The sequence below is a fragment of the Durotheca rogersii genome, assembly GCF_024521655.1.
Source record: "Durotheca rogersii strain YMJ 92031201 chromosome Unknown GGS23scaffold_11, whole genome shotgun sequence".
In the NCBI taxonomy this organism is placed as follows: domain Eukaryota; kingdom Fungi; phylum Ascomycota; class Sordariomycetes; order Xylariales; family Xylariaceae; genus Durotheca; species Durotheca rogersii.
The window spans coordinates 339,621-359,047 of record NW_026251242.1 but is presented as its reverse complement, the minus strand read 5'-3'; the positions used below and the strand labels follow the sequence as shown (position 1 = coordinate 359,047).

The 19,427-nt window shown below is 56.1% G+C and overlaps 5 protein-coding genes and 1 non-coding gene across 6 annotated transcripts; 3 read left to right on the top strand and 3 right to left on the bottom strand.

Annotated features, from left to right (window-relative positions):
- The first annotated feature begins 1,277 nt into the window (after positions 1–1,277).
- Positions 1,278–4,030, top strand: GGS23DRAFT_569351 (aromatic amino acid aminotransferase). Its single transcript, XM_051516449.1, has 3 exons — positions 1,278–1,906; positions 2,080–2,683; positions 2,845–4,030. Exons 1-3 carry the CDS (start codon positions 1,747–1,749, stop codon positions 3,938–3,940), a joined length of 1,860 nt encoding a protein of 619 aa, XP_051371480.1. The 5' UTR covers positions 1,278–1,746; the 3' UTR covers positions 3,941–4,030.
- A 56-nt stretch (positions 4,031–4,086) lies between these two features.
- Positions 4,087–5,964, bottom strand: GGS23DRAFT_569349 (60S ribosomal protein L4-like protein). Its single transcript, XM_051516448.1, has 3 exons — positions 5,610–5,964; positions 5,376–5,526; positions 4,087–5,321 (listed from the first exon to the last, which is right to left on the bottom strand). The coding sequence occupies exons 1-3, from the start codon at positions 5,812–5,814 to the stop codon at positions 4,562–4,564; spliced, it is 1,116 nt and encodes a 371-aa protein (XP_051371479.1). The 5' UTR covers positions 5,815–5,964; the 3' UTR covers positions 4,087–4,561.
- Positions 5,965–6,326: 362 nt separating this feature from the next.
- Positions 6,327–6,409, bottom strand: GGS23DRAFT_t51. Its single transcript has one exon. It is a non-coding gene; the product is annotated as a tRNA-Glu (tRNA).
- Positions 6,410–8,585: 2,176 nt separating this feature from the next.
- GGS23DRAFT_569343 (heme peroxidase) lies at positions 8,586–12,364 on the top strand. The gene is made up of 4 exons (XM_051516447.1): positions 8,586–10,298; positions 10,356–10,544; positions 10,605–11,229; positions 11,292–12,364. Exons 1-4 carry the CDS (start codon positions 9,156–9,158, stop codon positions 11,774–11,776), a joined length of 2,442 nt encoding a protein of 813 aa, XP_051371478.1. The 5' UTR covers positions 8,586–9,155; the 3' UTR covers positions 11,777–12,364.
- An 878-nt stretch (positions 12,365–13,242) lies between these two features.
- GGS23DRAFT_597088 (cysteine proteinase) lies at positions 13,243–16,724 on the top strand (the record flags this gene model as incomplete). The annotated part of the gene is made up of 4 exons (XM_051518567.1): positions 13,243–13,257; positions 13,313–13,618; positions 13,700–14,496; positions 14,546–16,724. 4 exons carry the CDS (start codon positions 13,243–13,245, stop codon positions 16,722–16,724), a joined length of 3,297 nt encoding a protein of 1,098 aa, XP_051371477.1.
- Positions 16,725–17,732: 1,008 nt separating this feature from the next.
- GGS23DRAFT_569331 (signal peptidase 22 kDa subunit) lies at positions 17,733–18,936 on the bottom strand. Its single transcript, XM_051516446.1, has 3 exons — positions 18,588–18,936; positions 18,151–18,441; positions 17,733–18,032 (listed from the first exon to the last, which is right to left on the bottom strand). Exons 1-3 carry the CDS (start codon positions 18,728–18,730, stop codon positions 17,738–17,740), a joined length of 729 nt encoding a protein of 242 aa, XP_051371476.1. The 5' UTR covers positions 18,731–18,936; the 3' UTR covers positions 17,733–17,737.
- Between the last annotated feature and the right edge of the window lie 491 nt (positions 18,937–19,427).

Sequence of the window (19,427 nt, the reverse complement as noted above, 5' to 3'; positions counted from 1 at the left end):
TTTTTTCTCTCGGTCGAGTTTTGATGCCTCACGGGGAGTGAGATAAAGCCTGGTGTGGCTGAGGTTTAGGAGGTGACGAGTATGGCCCTCAGGTACCTAGCCCACCTGGGCAAGTGGGGGAGAGAGTACCTGCATGCAGCCCCGCGTTTCGATACCTGGGTGGGATAACGGCAGTGCAGTTGGCGGGCGTAGGAGGTAGGCACTTAGGTACCCAGGTGGCGACGGCGCGCCTCGGGTTAGGTAGGTGCCTGAGGTATATACCTCGCATTGTCGTAGCAGAGCGGGGAGGCACTATTGTTACTTGAGCCCTCGTGCGAAGGCAGGCAATAGAGCCTGAAATGCCATGTATTCTTACAGAGGGGCCGGATAGCCGAAGAATTTCAACAACGACGTTTGGTGGCCATCTTAGCTGTCGTAGCCTTATGAAACAGAATGAATGGATTATGACATATCTAGATAGGCACCTCCAACTTCAGACATATGGGGGTTAATATGCAAGAGGGCGATACACACCAGGCCCCGGGTTCGGTCGGGTATCGGAGTTGCGCACTCGACCTAGCCGAGCGGGTTCTTTGCGAAAGACGAGGGTGCGGTTGCGCCTATCTTGGCTTGACCAGTACCGTCGCGCATCGGCTCGGACACTTACCTAAAGAGGGGCCGGCCAGCACCCCGAACCCCTGAAAAGGTCGAAAGTGTACCTAACCTAAGGTCTGTACCGTGGCCGGATTTGTCAGCAGCCGAAACACCTTGGCACGTCAACAATGTCCCATCTTGCCTATCTTCTCATTCACGCCAACCACCATGGTCTTTTCCGAATCTGAGCCTGTCCAGACCTACCTAGGTGTTCCTATCCCGTCTACGCATGCTGCATGCGTAGGTGGTATAGGTTGGGCGCCTAAAGAGGGCACATAGATAGGTAGGTTCGTGGCGTATCCCTCGCATGGCGTCGTGGGCATATTGGACAACGACAGTGTTCCCCTGGCCGTCGACTGGACTAGAGATAACAGGTAGACCCAGCCTGGCGAAAGGGAGCGGGTGATAACAGGATCGTGGGCAGGGCTGGTTCCTAATTAGAGGCCGCTTATCTACGTGTACCGACATACACCACACTTACATCTGTCTGTCTGTCTGTCTGTCTGCCCCACGCTCGTTCACTTACACCCTTACTACGCCCTTATATACATGTACGTCAAGGGCACACAACTGGTATGGGCCACTTGTATGGGTTCGCATGGATCGCGCACCTACCTATCGTATGCATATGAGAGCACACACACACACACACACACACACACACACACCCTCTCTATGCTACGTGCAGTCTCCACCCGTCTGTCCGTCCGTCCGCTCTTCGGCCTCGTCTCCCTGGCCTGCCTGGCCCTGTTCTGCTGCCACCCGTCCCTTTATACCTACTACCTGGTCCCCCCAGATTACGTCTCCCAAAGCTCGTGCTACTCTCTCTTCCTATATCCATATTCGTATCCCTAGCTACCCACTATACTGCCCATCTACCTGCCGTGTCGTACGCCCATCCGTCTTGGCCTATACATGCGTCCACTCGCCTACCCGTAAACCCCGGGAGCCCGACCGAGATAAAGCGAGGACGAGGGAGAGGAGCAAGGATAACGAGAAGTCGATACCCACCCGCCTGCCTGTCTCCCTGCCTACCTTAGGTACTTATCGATTCTGCCCGTCCACGATACGCCGGAGTGCACACCGATTTACCGCAACCTTTCAGCCGTCGTGATGGAGATGTCCGGTACCAACAGTGCCGCCGACCCGGCGAAACCAGCTCCCAAGGACATGTCCCACCACTTCTCCGACGTGACCAAGGCCCGCGTCCCGAGCAAGATGAAGGAGTTCTACAAGTTCTTCCAGATCCCGAACATAGGCCAGCTCGCCGGTGGTACGAATTCCCTTCTCTCCCTCCCCCGTCCTCTTATCTACTAGTAACACGGAGGCGGAATCGGAGTCGGAGTTCGCGTAACCCCAGAAGAGAGAAGAAGAACAAAAAAAGAAACGAAGTCTGGCAAAAAAAAAAAAAGGCTGACCTTTTTCTCGCACGCTTGTCCCTTCTAGGTCTTCCCAACCCGCAACTATTCCCCTTCGACACCCTCGAGGCCCAGACCGCGAAGCCGGACCGGTGGACGCCGTCGCCGAACTACCGGAGCGAGCACGACAAGACCGACGGCGCGCCCCCTTCCCGGTCGAGCGCGGCGGCGTCGCACGTCGTCGTGCCCCACGACGACCCGACCTCGGACCCGCGCAAGAAGATCGACCTCGCCACGGCGCTGCAGTACGGCCAGGCGGACGGGTACCCGCCCCTGCTCTCCTTCATCCGCCAGTTCGCGCGCGACTGCCTGCACCCGAATGTGCCCTACCAGGGAGGCCCCGAGGTCGTTTTCTCCGTCGGCGCGACCGACGGCATGGCCAAGGTCCTCGAGGTCTTCACCAACGTCTGGGTCGAGGGGAAGCACGACCCCCGCGACCGCCCCGGCCTGCTGTCCGAGGTCTTCATGTACACCAACGTGCTCGCCCAGGCCCAGCCCCGCGGCGTCCAGGTCGTCCCCGTCGAGATGGACGCCGAGGGCATGGCCCCGCACGGCCCCGGCAGCCTCGAGGACGTGCTCGCGAACTGGGACGACAGTAAGGGGAAGCGCCCGCACTTGCTGTATACCGTCACGTAAGTTGTACTCACGACCCTTCCTTTTTTTAGGGGTTCGCGTACCCCCCTCGGGGCGGAGAGAGAGGGTGCCTGTGACTTTCGGGCCGAAGCACGCGCGCCCTCGTACCACCATCTCCTCCCTTGAGATGCGGGCTTATCAACTAATGGTATCATCGTAGGATGGGACACAACCCGACGGGCGGCGTCCTGTCGCTCGAGAGGAGGAGGGAGATATACGCGATCTGCAGCAAATACGACGTCGTCATCGTCGAGGACGACCCGTACTGGTACCTCCAGTTCCCGTCGGCCGAAGTCGAGGAGGCCAAGGCCCGCAACCTGCCCGTTCCGGAGCCGAAGCCGGCGAACACCCTCGAGAAGAAGTCGGGATACGCCTACCTCGACTCGCTCGTGCCGTCGTTCCTCAACATCGACGTCGACGGGCGCGTGGTGAGACTCGACACCTTCTCCAAGACCGTCGCCCCCGGGTGCCGCATGGGGTGGCTGACGGGCGCGCCCGACGTCATCGAGCGCGTCCTGCGCGTCAGCGAGGCGTCGACGCAGCAGCCCTCGGGGTTCGCGCAGGTCGTCATCGCGCAGACGATCATGGGCCCGCAGCCGGAGGCGGCCGCCCGCACGTTTGCCTTGCTGCCGTTCGGGTCGCGGTCCACGTTCAGCGGCTGGCAGATGGACGGATGGGTGCGGTGGCTCGCCGGGCTGCGGGGCCAGTACGAGCGGCGCATGGTGCGGATGTGCCGCGCGCTCGAGGAGGGCGCGTACCAGCTGAAGCAGTCGACGCCGCTGCGCAAGGCCGACGCCGACTGGGGCGTCATCACGAAGACGCGGCTGTACGACTTCCGGTGGCCGCGCGGCGGCATGTTCGTCTGGGTGCGGCTGCGCTTCGAGACGCACCCGCTGTGGCAGGCGGCGGGCTCGAAGGGCGGCGCCGTCGACGGCACGACGCTGGCCACGGCGCTCATGATCTTCCTCACGCGGCGGCCCTTCCTCGTCCTCGTCAGCCCGGGGCTCATGTTCAGCGCGACGCCCGAGATCCGCGCCCGCCGCGGCTGGGCCTACTTCCGGCTCTGCTTCGCCGCCGAGTCCGAGGAGAACGTCGGCGCGTGCTCGCGCCGCTTCGGCGACGGCGTCCAGCGCTTCTGGCGCATCAAGAGCGTGCACGACCTCGAGGCCATCCTCGAAGAGGCCAAGGGCCTGCACCACGCCGACGTGACCGGGGCGGCGGGAATGGGAAACTTGGGGACGTGGAGGGGGTGTTAAGAGAGAAATATCGATATAAATAGACGGGGCCGTGGGAGGGGTTGGGCAAGCGATACTGTAGCATATTCTTTTTATCGAGTCCATAGAAGGAATTCTGGGGATAGAAAAGAGAAGGGGGGGGGGGGGGGGGATAGGGGGAAGGAGAGAGACGGCGGTCACGATATTTCAAGAAAGATATCCATGCTACAGACTTTTCTACACGATCTAACGAAGGGGCGGTAATTGCGTCGACATTACATATACCTATTGCATATATAGGTAGCATCTGGTTTCATCCCCTACACTAGCGCTTGCCAACCATCGTTTCTTTAATATTGGCCCAGTACTAGCCTGCACGGTCAGGAATGAAACAGATGATAACTCCGAGTGCCCTCAGCGCACAGCGAGACCTAATGCTGGAATACAATCAAGTCAGGCAGTTCGGTCTTCCGCGGGAAGCAGACACACAGTACAGCACGGATTGGTTGGAATTCGGACAAGGGTTGCGGGGAGCCGCGGTGATCAGACCTGATCAAAAAAGTCCATTGATTCACGTGTCCCTATGAGCCATTACGCCGCCGTTACTAAAGCAACTAATGCACCGTTTTCCACCTTTTAGACTATGCTGCTCACCAAGCTAGTCTAATTCTCGCCTAACACCTCCGAGAAGCTCTGAGGAGTCTTTGGGGGTTTGGCATCCTGCGCCTTCTGCTCTCCGAGCTTCTCCTTGACAAAGGTGGCGTGGTAAGGGTTGAAGCGCAGCAGAACCTGCTTGTTGCGGAGAGGGTTCTTCTGCACACCAGCACGCTTGGTCAGAGCACCGCCCTTGGGAGAATTTAGGACACTCTGGATTTCGGAGCTGTTGATTAAACGGCCTAGGTCAGCCTGGGAAACCACGTTGGAAGGTAGGAGGAAGTCCTTCTTGAGGGAAGAAGGCTTGGTGGTGGTGCCGTAGATGGTATCAAGAGCCTTGAAAGCCGCCGAGGTCCAGACGATGAACCGTCCAAGGTGACCACCCGGGGCGAGCTGGAGGAGGTTGAGGGCGTAAACAGAGCTGGTCTCGACGCCTGGCAGGTTGCGGATTCCGGTGACGAGGTCCTTGCCGTCAACCTCAGGGTCGTAGATGACTAGGGGGCCGCGTCGCTGGCGGTGGCGGCGGCCCCTCAGTTTACCCTTTCCGGCACGTAGCTTCTTAGACCTCTTGGCCTTCTCGACATCAGCGCCGGCACCGACAGCGTTCAAGATGGCAAGGGCACCGGCAGTCTTAGAAGCAGCGCCTCCTTCAAAAGCGGCCGAGTCGACAACGAGAGGGACCTCGGGAACGGTGGAGATCCTGTGGCCGCGGGCGAGCAATAGCGGGGGGACGGCGGAGGCGGCGAGAGCAGAAGCAGTTGCGAATCGCCTGGTTTTCGTCAGTCTCGGTACTTGGGAACGAGAGCAAATGTTTCCTGCTCACTTCTGGCCCTGGTTAACCTTGACGTGCCACTTTCGCCAGATCTTGGTGGGGGCAAACATGCGACCAGAACGGCACATGTTTCCGAAGGCGGCCTGACCGGCGCGGTGGGTACCACCGCCAGATACACGGGGGATACGGGCAACAGCACGACCTGGATGGACTCGATTAGCGACTGCCCGAGCGATCAAACCTTGGAGCGTGCCCATGGCATAGCGCTGAGTATCCATGACTGACCGGTTCCCCAAGATTCGGCTGAAGTCTGGTGGCCGGCCTTCTCGCTCACGGCATACGGCTGCCGCTTGTTCTTGGCTATTCCGGTGTGGACTTGTTGGACAATGTCAGGCCGGATCGGTGAGGAGAAGACGGCAGGAATTGTGTGGGTGGCTCCCGAAGGGGAGCCATCCTTGCCGATGATGGTGACGGTCGGTCTCGAGGCCATCGTGAAGATCGTAATTCTGCGGTGTCGATGTTAGCGAATTGGTGGATCGCGAGAAGATTTTGCGAGTAGAAAGAAAGTCACGTATAAATTCCGAGGGGAAGAGGGAGGCTAATTTGCGCAAGCATACCTGGACACTGGTGGTTGACGGTCTCGAGATAAGGGATCAGTGTGGTGATGTTGGAGAAAGTCGAAAAATCGGTCGCCCTCCTCTAAATTGATTTTCTTGTGGGTTTAGACGAGGGCTCAGCAACATTTCGCGGGAGAGTACTCCACTTTTACTGTCGACGTTCCACAAATCCTCGAGTACACCTAGGTACATATAATGTACCTATGTACGTCATACACAGGGGTAATGTGTACCACCACCATACCATAACAAGTACAGCCCATGGCTAGAAAAAAGAACACGCCTATGGAATATAATGTGCCCATGGACATGGAGAATGAAGACAAAAAAAGTGAATAGGAAAGAGGGGGGCCGGGGGTGGATGGGGGAAGGTTCCAAAAAACAACTCCGAATCGGGGAATCGAACCCCGGGCTTGACGGTCCTCAGAACATGAGAGCGTCAAATGTTGGCCACTACACCAATTCGGATATGTTGCAGCACTTGGTGCTAAGAGGCTCTATAGCGCAAATCACATAACGTGACTGTAAGGGGTATCGTTACCTATGAGAAAGCTTCCCTGCTAGGCTTCCTTTATAGGCATTACGTCGCCTGAGAAGTTAAGGGAAAAGCAAGCCTCGGGGACACCTGGAGAGAAGGAAACCCATAATATATACATAGGCACGACTCTGTCTTTTTCGCTCCGGCATGTCGTCCTATAACTTCTATCTGGCTAAGAAGCAGTGGTCTTGTAAAGTCACAGTTGGCTGGAGCTACGCTTAGGACCTCTATCAATTTCATTTTCACCACTTTGATGTTGGGGAACACCGAGTCGCTCGTTACAAGAAAATGGGCATGTTAGCATCAAGTTCCCAGACAATGATCCCCAGAGAAAGTGAGGAATGGACAAGGATTAACAGCCTCGGGCACCGGAGGTATACTATTGGGAGTTGTACCTATATGCGAAAAGAATCTGAGTTCCGAGATGAAAGCTAGGGCTTCCATCGGATTGAAAACAACTGTGAGCTCTCGTCTTTCCGAAGCGGCAAAATAATGATTATCGGCACCGCTCTGCCCCGGTGTTGTGCCCGGTCCCAGCCAACTTGTTGTTATTCTGCTCAACAAAGCAACTACCTAGACATCGTTCGGCTCGTCTCCTTGAGAATGTTGGTTGGCAAAGCCTGGCTGCCTCTACCTTGCGTTATAAGCTGTTGTAGCGATGAGGGGGAACGTGTCCTGTGTGGAGCTCACAGGCTACGCAGGTAATCAACTAGGGACCTGGTAAGCAGGGACAGGTATAAAAGTAATACCTATTCCCATAGGCCAGAGTCGGCATCATGCTTCGCGTTTTCTTACCCTGGTTGGCGAATCTTTGATCTCTGTACCTATCCGCCTCACCTGACGCCTCACCTGACGCGTAGTATCGATAGCAGCATTTATATGGCCTGGGCAGGTACCTAGCCAAGGCGTATTATCGCATACGCTACGGGGAGCCCTACATGGTAAAATAAGCCACAGGTGCCTAATGTACCTAAGGTTACCTGGTTCGGTCACTGCAACTTAGAAGATAACGACCAGGAAGAGGAAACATGACCGAAGCTCGCTTCCCGAGTCCCTATCAAGTTCTGGTCCGCTTCCACCTCCATGCTACACGTAGAACACCCACCGCTTACCTATATTTCCGTCCTCTCCTGCAGCTTCAGCTGCCCCGCGTCGCTCGTAACTGCTAGGTCTCGTCATCTCGGGCGCACTCAAGTTATCGCGGCTCGCTCCGGGGTAATTTCGTGGTGGCGCTCTCTCCATCCTCGCTTTGCCCCCTTCCTAAGTATTAGGTAGGTGTGAACGGTCAACCTGTCGGGATTCGCATGGCTCGTCAATCCTGTTCTCCTGCTACCGTCCAATATTGCAACAGTAAACGGTCTTGTCGGTCCGGGCCTCGACTCCTTCAACATGAGCCTTCTTACCTATTGCTGCTAAGCAGGTAGGTATGCTAAGCAGGTAGGTATATATTCGTGGAGACACCGTTACCGTCACCGTCAGCGAAATGGGACGAGTCGTTGTTATCCTGGCGACCCGACCACCCGGGCCTCACAACACGTCGGCCAGCCACTTCCACGCGTCCTTGTATGTGCATAGGCACGCATGCGTTCGCCTATCGCGTGGACTTACCCCCCAAATGGGATTTGCTCCATCACTCCCAGTATGGAGCCTGGTGTTCCGAGGCTTGGAACGCTAACAAGTCAGCTGTCCTGCAGACTGCTAACCTGAGGATCTATTGATGTATCCCTTTTCTTTTGGGTCGTCTTTCACCACTTCCACATCTGCCTGCCAAGGTCGCCAATGCGGTCGTACGCGACCGGGCCAGCCCAGCTTTGGATTGCATACATACATGCGAAATTGTCTGCCGCCGAGCAGATCACAGCTCGTCACCGGTAAAGCGACGTCGAGATGCTACTCCGGTGCCAGGAGCTATTAGGCGCATCGAGACTGGGCCGTCAACCTCACTACATGCCTCGAGATACTCGCCTTCGGCTCGTCGAACCCTACGCCAGGCTGGGCATGTGATGTGGCCGACTTCTTAACGAGCCACCAAGCCCGCGTCTGGAAGGCATAATCACGAATGCTACCCGCATCATTGGCCGCGCCATGCTGGCATGAGGGTGGGGGGGCGCGAATCTCGAAAGGTCGGTAGGGGTGTGCGTGGGATCGACGCCAGCAGCTGAGCACATCCATACATACCATACACTTTTGTGGCTTACGGGTCTCTCATGGTTACTTCAACTATTAATGGACGTGTGCCGCCTAAGGCTCTCTCAACGTTGTCCGATGGGAAGCGGCCAATCCTCTTTCGGGTACTACTTGAGGTAGCATTGCATTGCTGCGAGTTCTCGTATTTTTTTTCTTCCCTTGCAGGGGCCCTGCAGCTGCCGGTCTTGGGCGGCTCACTATCCTGTCTTACGGAACACATATCGCGATACTCATTTCCATGCCAGGGACCCGAGCCATGGCAGGTGTCATGGCAAAGGGGCTACGGTGTAGGCCTGAAAGGAGGTGGCTCTTATCACTTTTGCTATATGGAGCTCAAGTTCAACCATTCTTCTTTCTTTCTTTTCTTCTTTCCTTCCTGTCTTTTCCCCGTTCAAACGTCTGTCTATAGAGACCGTTGGTAGTGTATTACTTTGGGCAACTTATTTATTAATATTTAATATCTGATTCCGGACGGCTCTGTCTGGTACGATGCGTTGGCGCCGTTCGTCATGGGGGGTTATACTGTCGTTGAGCACCCTCGCGATGGCGGACCCGACTTGGCCATCCCCGAATGACGAACTCGAGGAGATTATGTACCAAGTCGAAGGATATAGGGCTAGGCAATTTGGTGGAACTGTTATTCCATGTTCCAGCGAAGCATCCGGCCCCGGTCGACACAACGCTGCAGAATGGCTACGCGCAGCCTTTCACGACATGGCAACAACCACGAATTTGGGTGGTGTACGACGTGGTGGATTAGACGCCTCATTGCAGTATGAGTTGACCAGTTCGGATAATCTTGGCCCAGCCTTCAACACGACCCTCAAGTTCATGGCCGAATACTACACGAGTCGGTCGAGCATGGCGGATCTACTTGCCCTGGGCGTATACTACGCTGTCAGGTCTTGCGGTGGCCCCGTGGTACCTATCACGGGCGGGAGAGTCGACGCTGTGGCAGCCGGCCCAATAGGAGTCCCGCTACCACAAAACACTGCCTTTACCTTCGAGCAGCAGTTCACGCGAATGGGATTCAGCAGGACGGAGATGATTCAAGTCACCGCCTGCGGCCATTCTATTGGTGGCGTTCATGAGAACGAATTCCCCGAGATTGTCCCCGTTGGGTCGACGGCGAACGGCGAAGCGCCTCTGGACTCGACAGTTGCGATCTTCGACAACAAGGTCGTTACGGAATATATCGCCGGAAACACAACCAATCCCTTGGTGGTTGGGCCCTCGGTCAGGGCCACGAGGAACGCCGATTTCAAAGTCTTTAACTACGATGCCAACGTGACGGTTAGGGCGATGGCCGATGCGACCGAGTTCAATAACGTGTGCGCAGTCGTTCTCAAAAAGATGATCGATACGGTGCCTGCTGGCGTAATCCTATCGGACCCTATAGAGCCTTATTTTGTCAAGCCCGTTAATATGCAGTTGACGTTGAACTCTGGAGCCGCGACGATGCAGTTGACTGGGTTGATACGCGTACGAACTACTAACCTGGGTGGGGATTCGGTCTCTGGCCTCACACTGGAATACAAGGATCGAAGTGGAGGCAACAATTGCGGTAGCACGAACTGCAAGTATTCGGCCTCTCTCCTGGGTGCCACGCAGGGTTTCGACGACCAGTTTGTCGTAAGTACACGGGGTATTAGGAGTCCTATTTACCAGCCGATAGCTAACATGTCGAAGTGGTTCCCTATTGACGCTGTTATCTCAACGTCGACGGGTATTTCATCTTTTGCAGTGACTCTGCATATGGCGAGCGGGGCGGACCAGACGTTCGATAATAATGGCAATTCCTATCCTATACAGGACGCCATCTTGATCCAGAAACCGCAGAGTTGCCTTTTCTCAGGCACATCGACCGTAACGGCAGCTGTAAGTCGGCGTTCGTGCCCTTGTTTATGTACGGAGCTGCTGACCCTTCCCCCTTTCTAGGTACGCAACGACCGCAAATCACTACCTGTGAGCATGTTCATCTCGTATAAAACACCAACCGGAAACCCAAACCTCCCAGTGCCCAGGCTCAATAACGATACCGTTCTCATGACCGAGGGAACCTGCGTGGGCTCGTACACCTTCTACACGGCGACTTACGCTGGCCTGGGCGAGCTTGCGTACGCGTCCAGGATCGGGGTGACTAGCGGGAGCGGTTCTTCAGCCTTGAGCGACGACTTCAATGCTGCGAGCGAATTAGCAGGGACCTGCCGGAGTTTTCAAGATCCCCCGTCGTCCCTGTGCACGACGGGGCAAGCATCGACGCCCCCTGGGTCGTCGACTACTTCGTCAGTGGGCGTCACGTCGTCTTCAACTCTTTCCGTCGACACGACCTCATCCGCCACTATAAGTAGCACAAGCACCTCACCCACCGGGCCAACCGAGACGTTATATCACAGAGAGACTCTTGGTGGCTACACGCTCTTGGGGTGCAGAACGGAATCCACCGTGCAAGGGGTTCGAGCTCTCGGGGGTGCCGCATTCGCATACGACTCCATGACGCTGGAGGCCTGTATGAATAACTGCACCGGGTACATATACTGGGGCACAGAGTACGGCCGAGAATGTAAAGTCCCCCACGGACGACGGGACCTACTGAGAAATGATTTTCGCTAACCCGATACCCAGGCTATTGCGGAGATTCGCTCCACCAGACAAGCGAAGACGCGCCCCTGGCCGACTGCAACATGGTCTGCGGGGGAGATGCGACACAGTACTGCGGAGCAGGTGACAGACTAGAGCTGTACAGCACCACGGCAAGCCAACCGGCGCCGACCGCCACGCTGGCCCCTAAGCCGACCATTCCGCCGTACGTCCGAGTGGGTTGCTATACCGAAATACCGGGCGGCCGCGCATTGACAGGGTCGTCCTACGCTGATGATGCCATGACGCTGGAAAAATGCGCGGCTCACTGCGCCGGCTTCACGTACTGGGCGGCAGAGTACGGCCGCGAGTGCTACTGCGGCGATACGTTAGACCCCCTCAGCGAGCCGGCGCCGGAAGCGGATTGCCAGACGATGGTGTGCGCGGGAGATCGGTATGAATACTGCGGCGCCGGGCATAGGCTGGAGCTGTACCGACTAGCGACGGCGACGTCGATTCCGAGAGTGTAGCGTTAGCCACCGCCCTGTTGTCGCGGCGTCATCTCGTAGCTAAAGGAGGCGCACAGGAGGGAATCTGGTCATCATGCCTACCCAACAACTTCTTCTTGACTTAGTCATGCGCACGTGCCTACCTAACTTCTGCTTGACTGTCTAGCAGGTACCCAAGGTATACACATCTGCCTACCAGCAGTGCTGTAGGTGTACCGTGTATGCGCTGCGGTGTATGTGTGCATGTATCAGGTGGTGGATGGATGATGTGCCCGCCTAGGTAGGTAGGCAACTTGCTAGGAATTGCACTTTATGGATATACCTAGGTATATAAGGGAGTTGTTGTGTTAGAGGGGTTATTTGTAGTCTGCGTTGAATATGTTAGGTACCTTGGGTACCTGAGGTATTTCTAGCAACCTATCTACCTGTGCCTACCTCCTAGGTAGCATCGCAGCACCTGGCACCAGCTGGTAGCAAGTAGGGGGAATTAACGGGTACCTTAGGTAGGTCGTCAGGTACGGCAACCTCCACAGACAGACGTGGGCGTACACAGGTACCTACGAAGTACCCCCTACGCGCGTGAGCCGCGTAAATTGTGTGCGTGGAAACCGGGTAAGGCTGGGGGGGGGAGGGCTAAAGAGGGACCTAGGTACCTAGGTATGCAGCCGCAGGTTGGTGTCTACCTGCTCCTGCTTCCTGCTTGCTCCTGCAGAACATCCACCAAACATCCACCACCACCACCATCACCACAATCCATCACCGCTGGCCAACGACCAGCTCCGTATCCCTCTCTTCTTATCCCAGCGCGCCCCCCCCCCAAGGGAGATGGCACCGTGCATGATTCACGAATCAACGACCGTCCACCGACATAAGCACATGCTGCTCGCCTAGCCAACCCTGCCCTTCTGCTTTGGGGGAGTTCGCGACGACACCGGATTTATGCTGTCATTTTGTCACCTGCCTCAAGCAGAGACGAAAAAGAGGTATCTGACGATTGCTCACCTCATTCCTTTTTAGAAATCTTTCAAAATCGCCCTTTCTCCCTCCGTCTCTGTCTCTATTTCTGTTTCTGTTCCCCTCTCCCCCTCTCTTTGATTCCTCCTCCCTCTGCGCCTTGTCTCGCCTCGTCTCTTTCCCACTGACTCGCAATTCTGCTTTATAGCAACCCTCTCTCTGCATATTCGTTTGCCGACCACCGCACGACAAAGCGACGCGCATGCGCAGGGGACCGGGACGGAGCTTGTTGGTATACCTCTATGCTGCAAAGACGGGAACGTAAGGCCAAGCATGTCGACTGGTAGGCTCTGGGAAGCCGATACTATCCCCCACTAATCGTTACTAACTGTACATCCAGGCACACACCCTGCGAAGATCCAACCTCACCTATCACTCTTTCCGCAATCGCCCGTGCTCGAACGTCCTGACCGACGGTTACCCTTCCGTGTACCAAGCAGGCCATCCAACGGTTCGTGGTAGGCGCTCTCAACATGGCCAACTATGCTGTAAATATCCCTGGCACATACACTCCTTGGGCTAGCGTTCTAACCTCTGAGGCAGAAGAAGGGACATGTCGGCTCTCTGGGTGCGGTTGTGCCCATGAATAACCTGAACAGGCACGGCCAAAACCCGCTAGGACCGCAGCGGCCGTCACCTCTGCGCCCCCGATCCAGCTCGCCGCCTGCGAAGCGGCAAAAGATTGAAGGACCCAAGACTGCTACCTGCCACTTTGCCTCCCGTGAGACTAGCGACAAGCCCATGAATCGCAAACGTTCTTTCGGAAGCCAGAGCGATTCCCAACATAGGGTGAAGTCGCACTCATCTGACACTGTTAGCACGCAGGCAACCATTCAGGAGTATCGAGATGTAGAAAGAACTATGAGAGGTCCCCCCCCCAAAAAATCTCGCCGTAAGGCACTCGACTCTCAAGTGACACGACCATGGCAGGACAACACGGTCCCTATCGACGCCGAACATGAAATTGGTGGGGATGGCGATGGGGACGTTGAAGTTAAGAGTCTCAAAGGTGCGACGGCTCCCCATAGGCTGCAGAACAGAGAGAACCAGCAATACACCACGAAGATGGGGAGTCGCTCCAGGAGACTGGATGCACCCCGTGATGATGCAGGGGCGAGCAGGGGCATCCACAAGCCTGAGGACTCTAGTCCGGATGAGCTGGCCCTGGATGAGCAAGACATGCTAGAAAAAGTGCCAACTAGGCGGATCGTTACCCCCTCGCCAAGCTTATCTAAGAAGGCGGATATTAAACGACCAAAATTATCGCCTCTATCTCATCCTAGACCTCAAGGCCCCCCTAGAATCGTTGACGTGCCGAACATGCATATGGATGCAGCCAGGAAAATCATTGGTTCCGGGCTTCGCGTTCTACGGGCCGTCTCGGGTCGTTGCGGCTACGAGGCGGAAAAGGCTGGTGAACTAGGCGCATGCTATTTAAAGCTGCAGACAGTAAGCCATATCCTCCATCCGACAGACACCAACGGCAAAGCTATGGAACAATGCGAATACCTTCTGGTCAACCTCCAGAAAGTACTGCGTGTCGAATTTTCATCAAGCCCGAACTGTCGTGTAGTTAAGATACAACGATCCGTGGATGCCTCTAAGGGTGCTCTCCAAAAGCTCATACTCGAGTTCCATTCTCACGAGGAGCTGGACCGCTTCATGGAGTGGGCAAGATTGTCCAGAGAAGGCGTGCCTTCGCTACGTTTCGAGGAAGACGCTTCTCAGTAAGCCCACCCACTAGTCTATATGGTGAGGTAACTAACGTACTCGCAGAGACAGCCTCCAGCAACAACTCTCACACCTGATGCAGGAAGCGAGCAAGAACACCACCATTAGGAACAGTAACATGTACTCAACCGAGCCAGGGGATGACGTGAAGCTTATCAAGCACAATGCGGCAGCTCGTGCTGAACAGGCAGAATTTGCGGGCCGGCCGCGTAACCAAGTCCGCGAGGCCAAGGCCAAGGATTTAATGAAGCCTCTTTCGACGTCTCTACCGAGTTCGGACGGGGCGGTTGTGCTAGATGAGTCTCGGCGCCGCAAGCTGCCGCGACTATCGCATACGACTCGTGCCACGTTTGCACTGGAAAGCTCTCCTTCGGATTCCGATCTCTCCTCCTACGAATGTTGGTCGGTTAATAATAAAGGCTGGGAGAAGCGCTGGCGCAATTCTGTCGTCTTCCCTCCCCATGGCAAGAATCGAGCTATCGTCGACAAGGACGACATCCCGCGATTGGACGAGGGCCAATTCTTAAATGATAATCTGATTGTCTTTTATCTGCGGTATCTCCAGCATTCCTTGGAGGAGGACCGGCCGGACCTTGCCCAGAGGATTTATTTCCAAAATACGTTTTTCTATGAGAAGCTCAAGTCGGCGAGGGCGAACCAGGGTATTAACTACGACAGTGTCAAGGCTTGGACCTCTAAGGTCGATCTCTTCACCAAAGACTACATCATCGTCCCTATCAACGAGTTCTCTCACTGGTATGTTGCGATTATCTACAATACACCAAGATTACTCCCCTCTTCGGACGGGGGAGAGGAAACAATAGATGGTACCCACTTCAAGGACACGATCACCATCGAAGACGGCATAGCCGACTCTGGAGACGCCTCCCCCCTCTCTCTGCGTAGTGGGAGGGCGGGGCCCGTGGTGGCGGAGGCTGCGACGACCACTACAACACAGAACGATGTGATCAACAACTTGAGCCGTATGTCAATTAACAGCCCAGAACCTCGAGACAGTGAGACTAAGCAGCCAATAGCCAGGGGTCAGGACAGCCGGCGGAAGACAGACGAAGTAATCAGAGAATCAAGCGATTGTAAGGCTGATGTAGGACGGATTTCGCTGCTGAACGACACCCCTCCGCGAAAGAAGACAACGAAGAGACACAGTATACCCCCTCGGAAGTACAACGTAAATCAACCAAGGATTATCACGCTCGACTCGTTGGGATTGTCACATTCGCCGGCTTGCAATATCCTGAAACAGTACTTGGTTGCGGAGCTCGAGGATAAGAAGGGTATCGCAATACCGAAGCTCGGGTCCCTAGGTATGACTGCCAAGCCTGTCCCTGAGCAAACAAATCACTGCGACTGTGGTCTATTCCTCTTAGGATATATTCAAGAGTTCCTTAAGGCCCCTGACGCGTTTGTGCGGAGTCTCCTCCAACACGATGACCGCATTGATTGGGACCTCCGGCCATCGCAGCTTAGAAACGACATCAGGGATTTGCTTTTTCAGTTGCAGAAGGAACAGCAAGAACGAGAAGACTCCCGCATGGAAGCGAAACGCAAGGCCGCTCTCGCCAAGGCGGATAAGAATAAAGTAAATAAGCGGTCGCCCTCTCCGAAAGACGCAACGCCGACGGGGGATCAAGTCATCCAGCAGCAAGCTTCCGAACTCATCAAGGAAGAAGTTGCTGCCACAGTGGAAGCCGTAGACACGCCCACCACAGAGTTGCCTGTCTCTCAAACGGCTCATCCGGAATCTAGGCCGCCGTCGGACCCTGAAGGGGAGCATCATGTTCCTGGTTTCTTTCCTCAGTCCCCGGCTACGGAGAGCACACGTACAAAAGGCAGCCCTCCCATTACTAGCGTTGACGATTCCAAGGAAGTTGAGACCGAGGAGTTTATTCCTCTACTGCCCAGTTCTACGTGCGGCTCTTCACCTACAAAGCCCATGGTCGTCGAGGACTCCCCAGAACATAAGCAGATGAATCTTCCCAGTAGTTGCGATTCCGAGCGAGTCAACTCGTCATTGGAGGTGGCTGTAAGCCCCATAAAGCCTCGCGAAAGTCTTGATGGACCAGATAGTAAGCATGGAAAGCAAGATCCGGGAGGGGCACCAATAGCAAGTCCCTTCGCGGGCCGGCAGCCTGGTGACAAGATGGCTTCGGCGAAACTGCGCGAAGGGATTGAAGCGCACGTTGTCGTCGATATTTCAGACTAGATGTCGCGGTCAAGGCTCGCGGCCAAAGTGTTGGGGATAGGCTTAAGATAAAAGGGGGCGGAAGGAAAACGGAGTTAATTCATTCCGGCGGAGTACGAAGTGTATACATACTTATGATGGGCGTGTAGATATGTTTCTATGTGGGCATAGGATGCATGGAAACGGCGTCGGCGGTGTGTGCTCGAGCTTCATTTCGCGAATCAATATACCCAGGGGTTGACAGACACATATAAGAGAGAAGGCGAAGGCGAGAGCGGAATTAAGGGGGAATCGCGTCTACGGGACCTGGACCTTGCTTTAGTCAGGACCGTTGAGGCGCATGCACGTAATGTCATGTCTCACACGAACTCTGCTAGCCCTCCAAATATTTATCCTGCGTACGTACATTACCTCGATGGCGGCAGAAAAGGCCGAGGGATGATGGTAGGACATGAGGATGTGCATAAGCTGGCATATAGCGATATATCGGCGGCACGGCATTCCGTGTATGCGAAGTAGTCTTATCACGGGTTCCAACACGCCTATCCACCTTACGAATCACAACGGAAAGACCACCAGTTGGGGCGGGTGGTATGGCGTATCGTTTCGCGACGCATTCACAAGCGGGAGCAATGATCTGGGGTTGGGGTTGGATTGGGGGGGACGCCGTATGGCTTATATTCCCCTTGGAATCCTGCCTGGGCCAGACCCTAGGGATCTTACATTACACGCAGCAATGCCAGGCGACAAGGTGAAGAGGCATGTAACTTCGCCTCAGAAATGGGAGGGTAGGCTAGGTAGGCAGGCAGGTAGGCGCCGCCGCTCTCCCCGATGCACTGGCCGTTCGCAGTAGCGCCGTATCAATGAGATAGATGCCGTAGCCGCCGCCCTTCTACCATCGAACCGCCCTGGACCTCGACGTAGCCTCGACGCGGCGCTCTCGTGTCCTGCCGCCGTCCATCTCGCCCTCCTCTTTCTCTCGTTTCCAACCTTTCTCCCCCCTCGCGCTCTCCCACCCCCCCCCGCCGTCCTCCTCACGCGGGTTTGCCCCCCTTCTTCTTCTTCTTGCCGGCAGCGACCTGCTCCGGCTCGGCTCCCTCGGCCTTCTTGGCACCCTTGACGGCAGGGAGCGCGAAGGCGTCGCTAGCGCCGCCGTCGAGCCGCTTCCAGCGGCCGAGGTCGGCGACCTCCTGGTTCCAGGTCAGCACGCCGACCCACGGCTGGACGTTGTAGTGCACGCGCAGCGTGACGTTGGCGACCTCGGCGATGTGGCCCGACGGGTGCGTGATCTGGTACTTGGGCTTCTGGTTCTTGAGCGAGAGCTTGCCTCTGCGCACGCAGACCAGGATTTTTGATCCGACGTTAGCGGATCCGGTCTTCTCGTCTCGCCGTAGGGGAAGGGGAGAGGGAAAGAGGGCAGGGCAGGGCAGGGAGGAAGTAAGCGTACCGGCTTGGGTCTATGCTCTTCCCGGCGGCGCTGCGGCGCAGCTTCTTGAGGGCGACGGGGCCGAGATTGCTGAGGTGGTCAGCGCTCGGGCTAGTGATGATGGTGTCCCAGATGACGGCCTTGTTGGTCTGGTTGGCGCCGGCGCCGTCGGCGGGCCACTCGGCCGTGACGTAGACGAAGAGCTGCTTCGTGTTCCAGGTGAAGAGTGACGACAGGTCGGCGTCCAGCGAGAACTTTATGATGGCATACTCCTCCTTCTTCGTGCTGTAGTAGTGCGGCCGGCCCTTGACTCTGTGCCCCTCCCGGTCGTGGAACGCGTTAGCAAGGCTCTCCGCACATCCGCAGCACCAGCAGACATGTCGGACGGGTTCCGGAAGAAGACAGCCGGGGGGGGGGGGGGGGGGGGGGAAGAAGGGAGGGGAGGATGGCCTGCTTACACCTGGATGTTGGTCGGGGTTATGGAGGCGCTGGGGGTTCGGGGGGCGATCAGGTCAGAGGCAGCGATGAGGGCGGCGATGGTGAAGGCGACGGTGGTGAAGAAGCCGAATACATTTTGTATCCGGGTCAGAGAGTTGTACATGGCGGGCGAGACGGCGAGCAACGCCTGAGTCCTGGGGGAAATTCGCCAGTCGCGCGCAAGTCAATGTGGCCCCAGAATAGACAGGAGCGGTGTCGCCTATGGGTTGGTCGCTAGATTTCGCATTGGCAATTGACTGTCGCGACAACTCGGGTGATGGTGAGAGTTTATGGACCTCTTTCAACAAGTAAGGCGGAGTTGTGAGGCCACGTACCGATTCCATGTACCTCCCACGTACCGGTACCTACAGGTATCCATCCATCACGCCAGGGGTCCTGTCACTATCGATAAGAGCTATCCTATCTTATCGTCCGTCTTCGTTTTTGACATCATTTCGGATCCTCTCTGTATCGCCAAACGTCACCTACCTACCTAGGTAGTATACTGTAGCATGTATGGCTCTACCTATCTATAGCTACACCTATTCCCCCTACCTTAGGTATCCCCTAAACCACTCTCGTCAACACCTAGCCAAATCGCGTTTTGCCAACTGTCGTCTCCGGCCAGGTGTGTGAGGTGCGTTGGGAGAGTCGCCGATCGTGGAAATGCAGTCGATACTATCTTGTGGGGACCCATCCATTGTCTGAATTCCCGCTAGTGATGCCAGCCTGCTCAGAATGGAACTTTGCCAGCTCTTAAGTGCTCATATACGGACCGCCGAGGTCATAAGACTCTTTGTCCCTTATCTGACCGTGTGTGT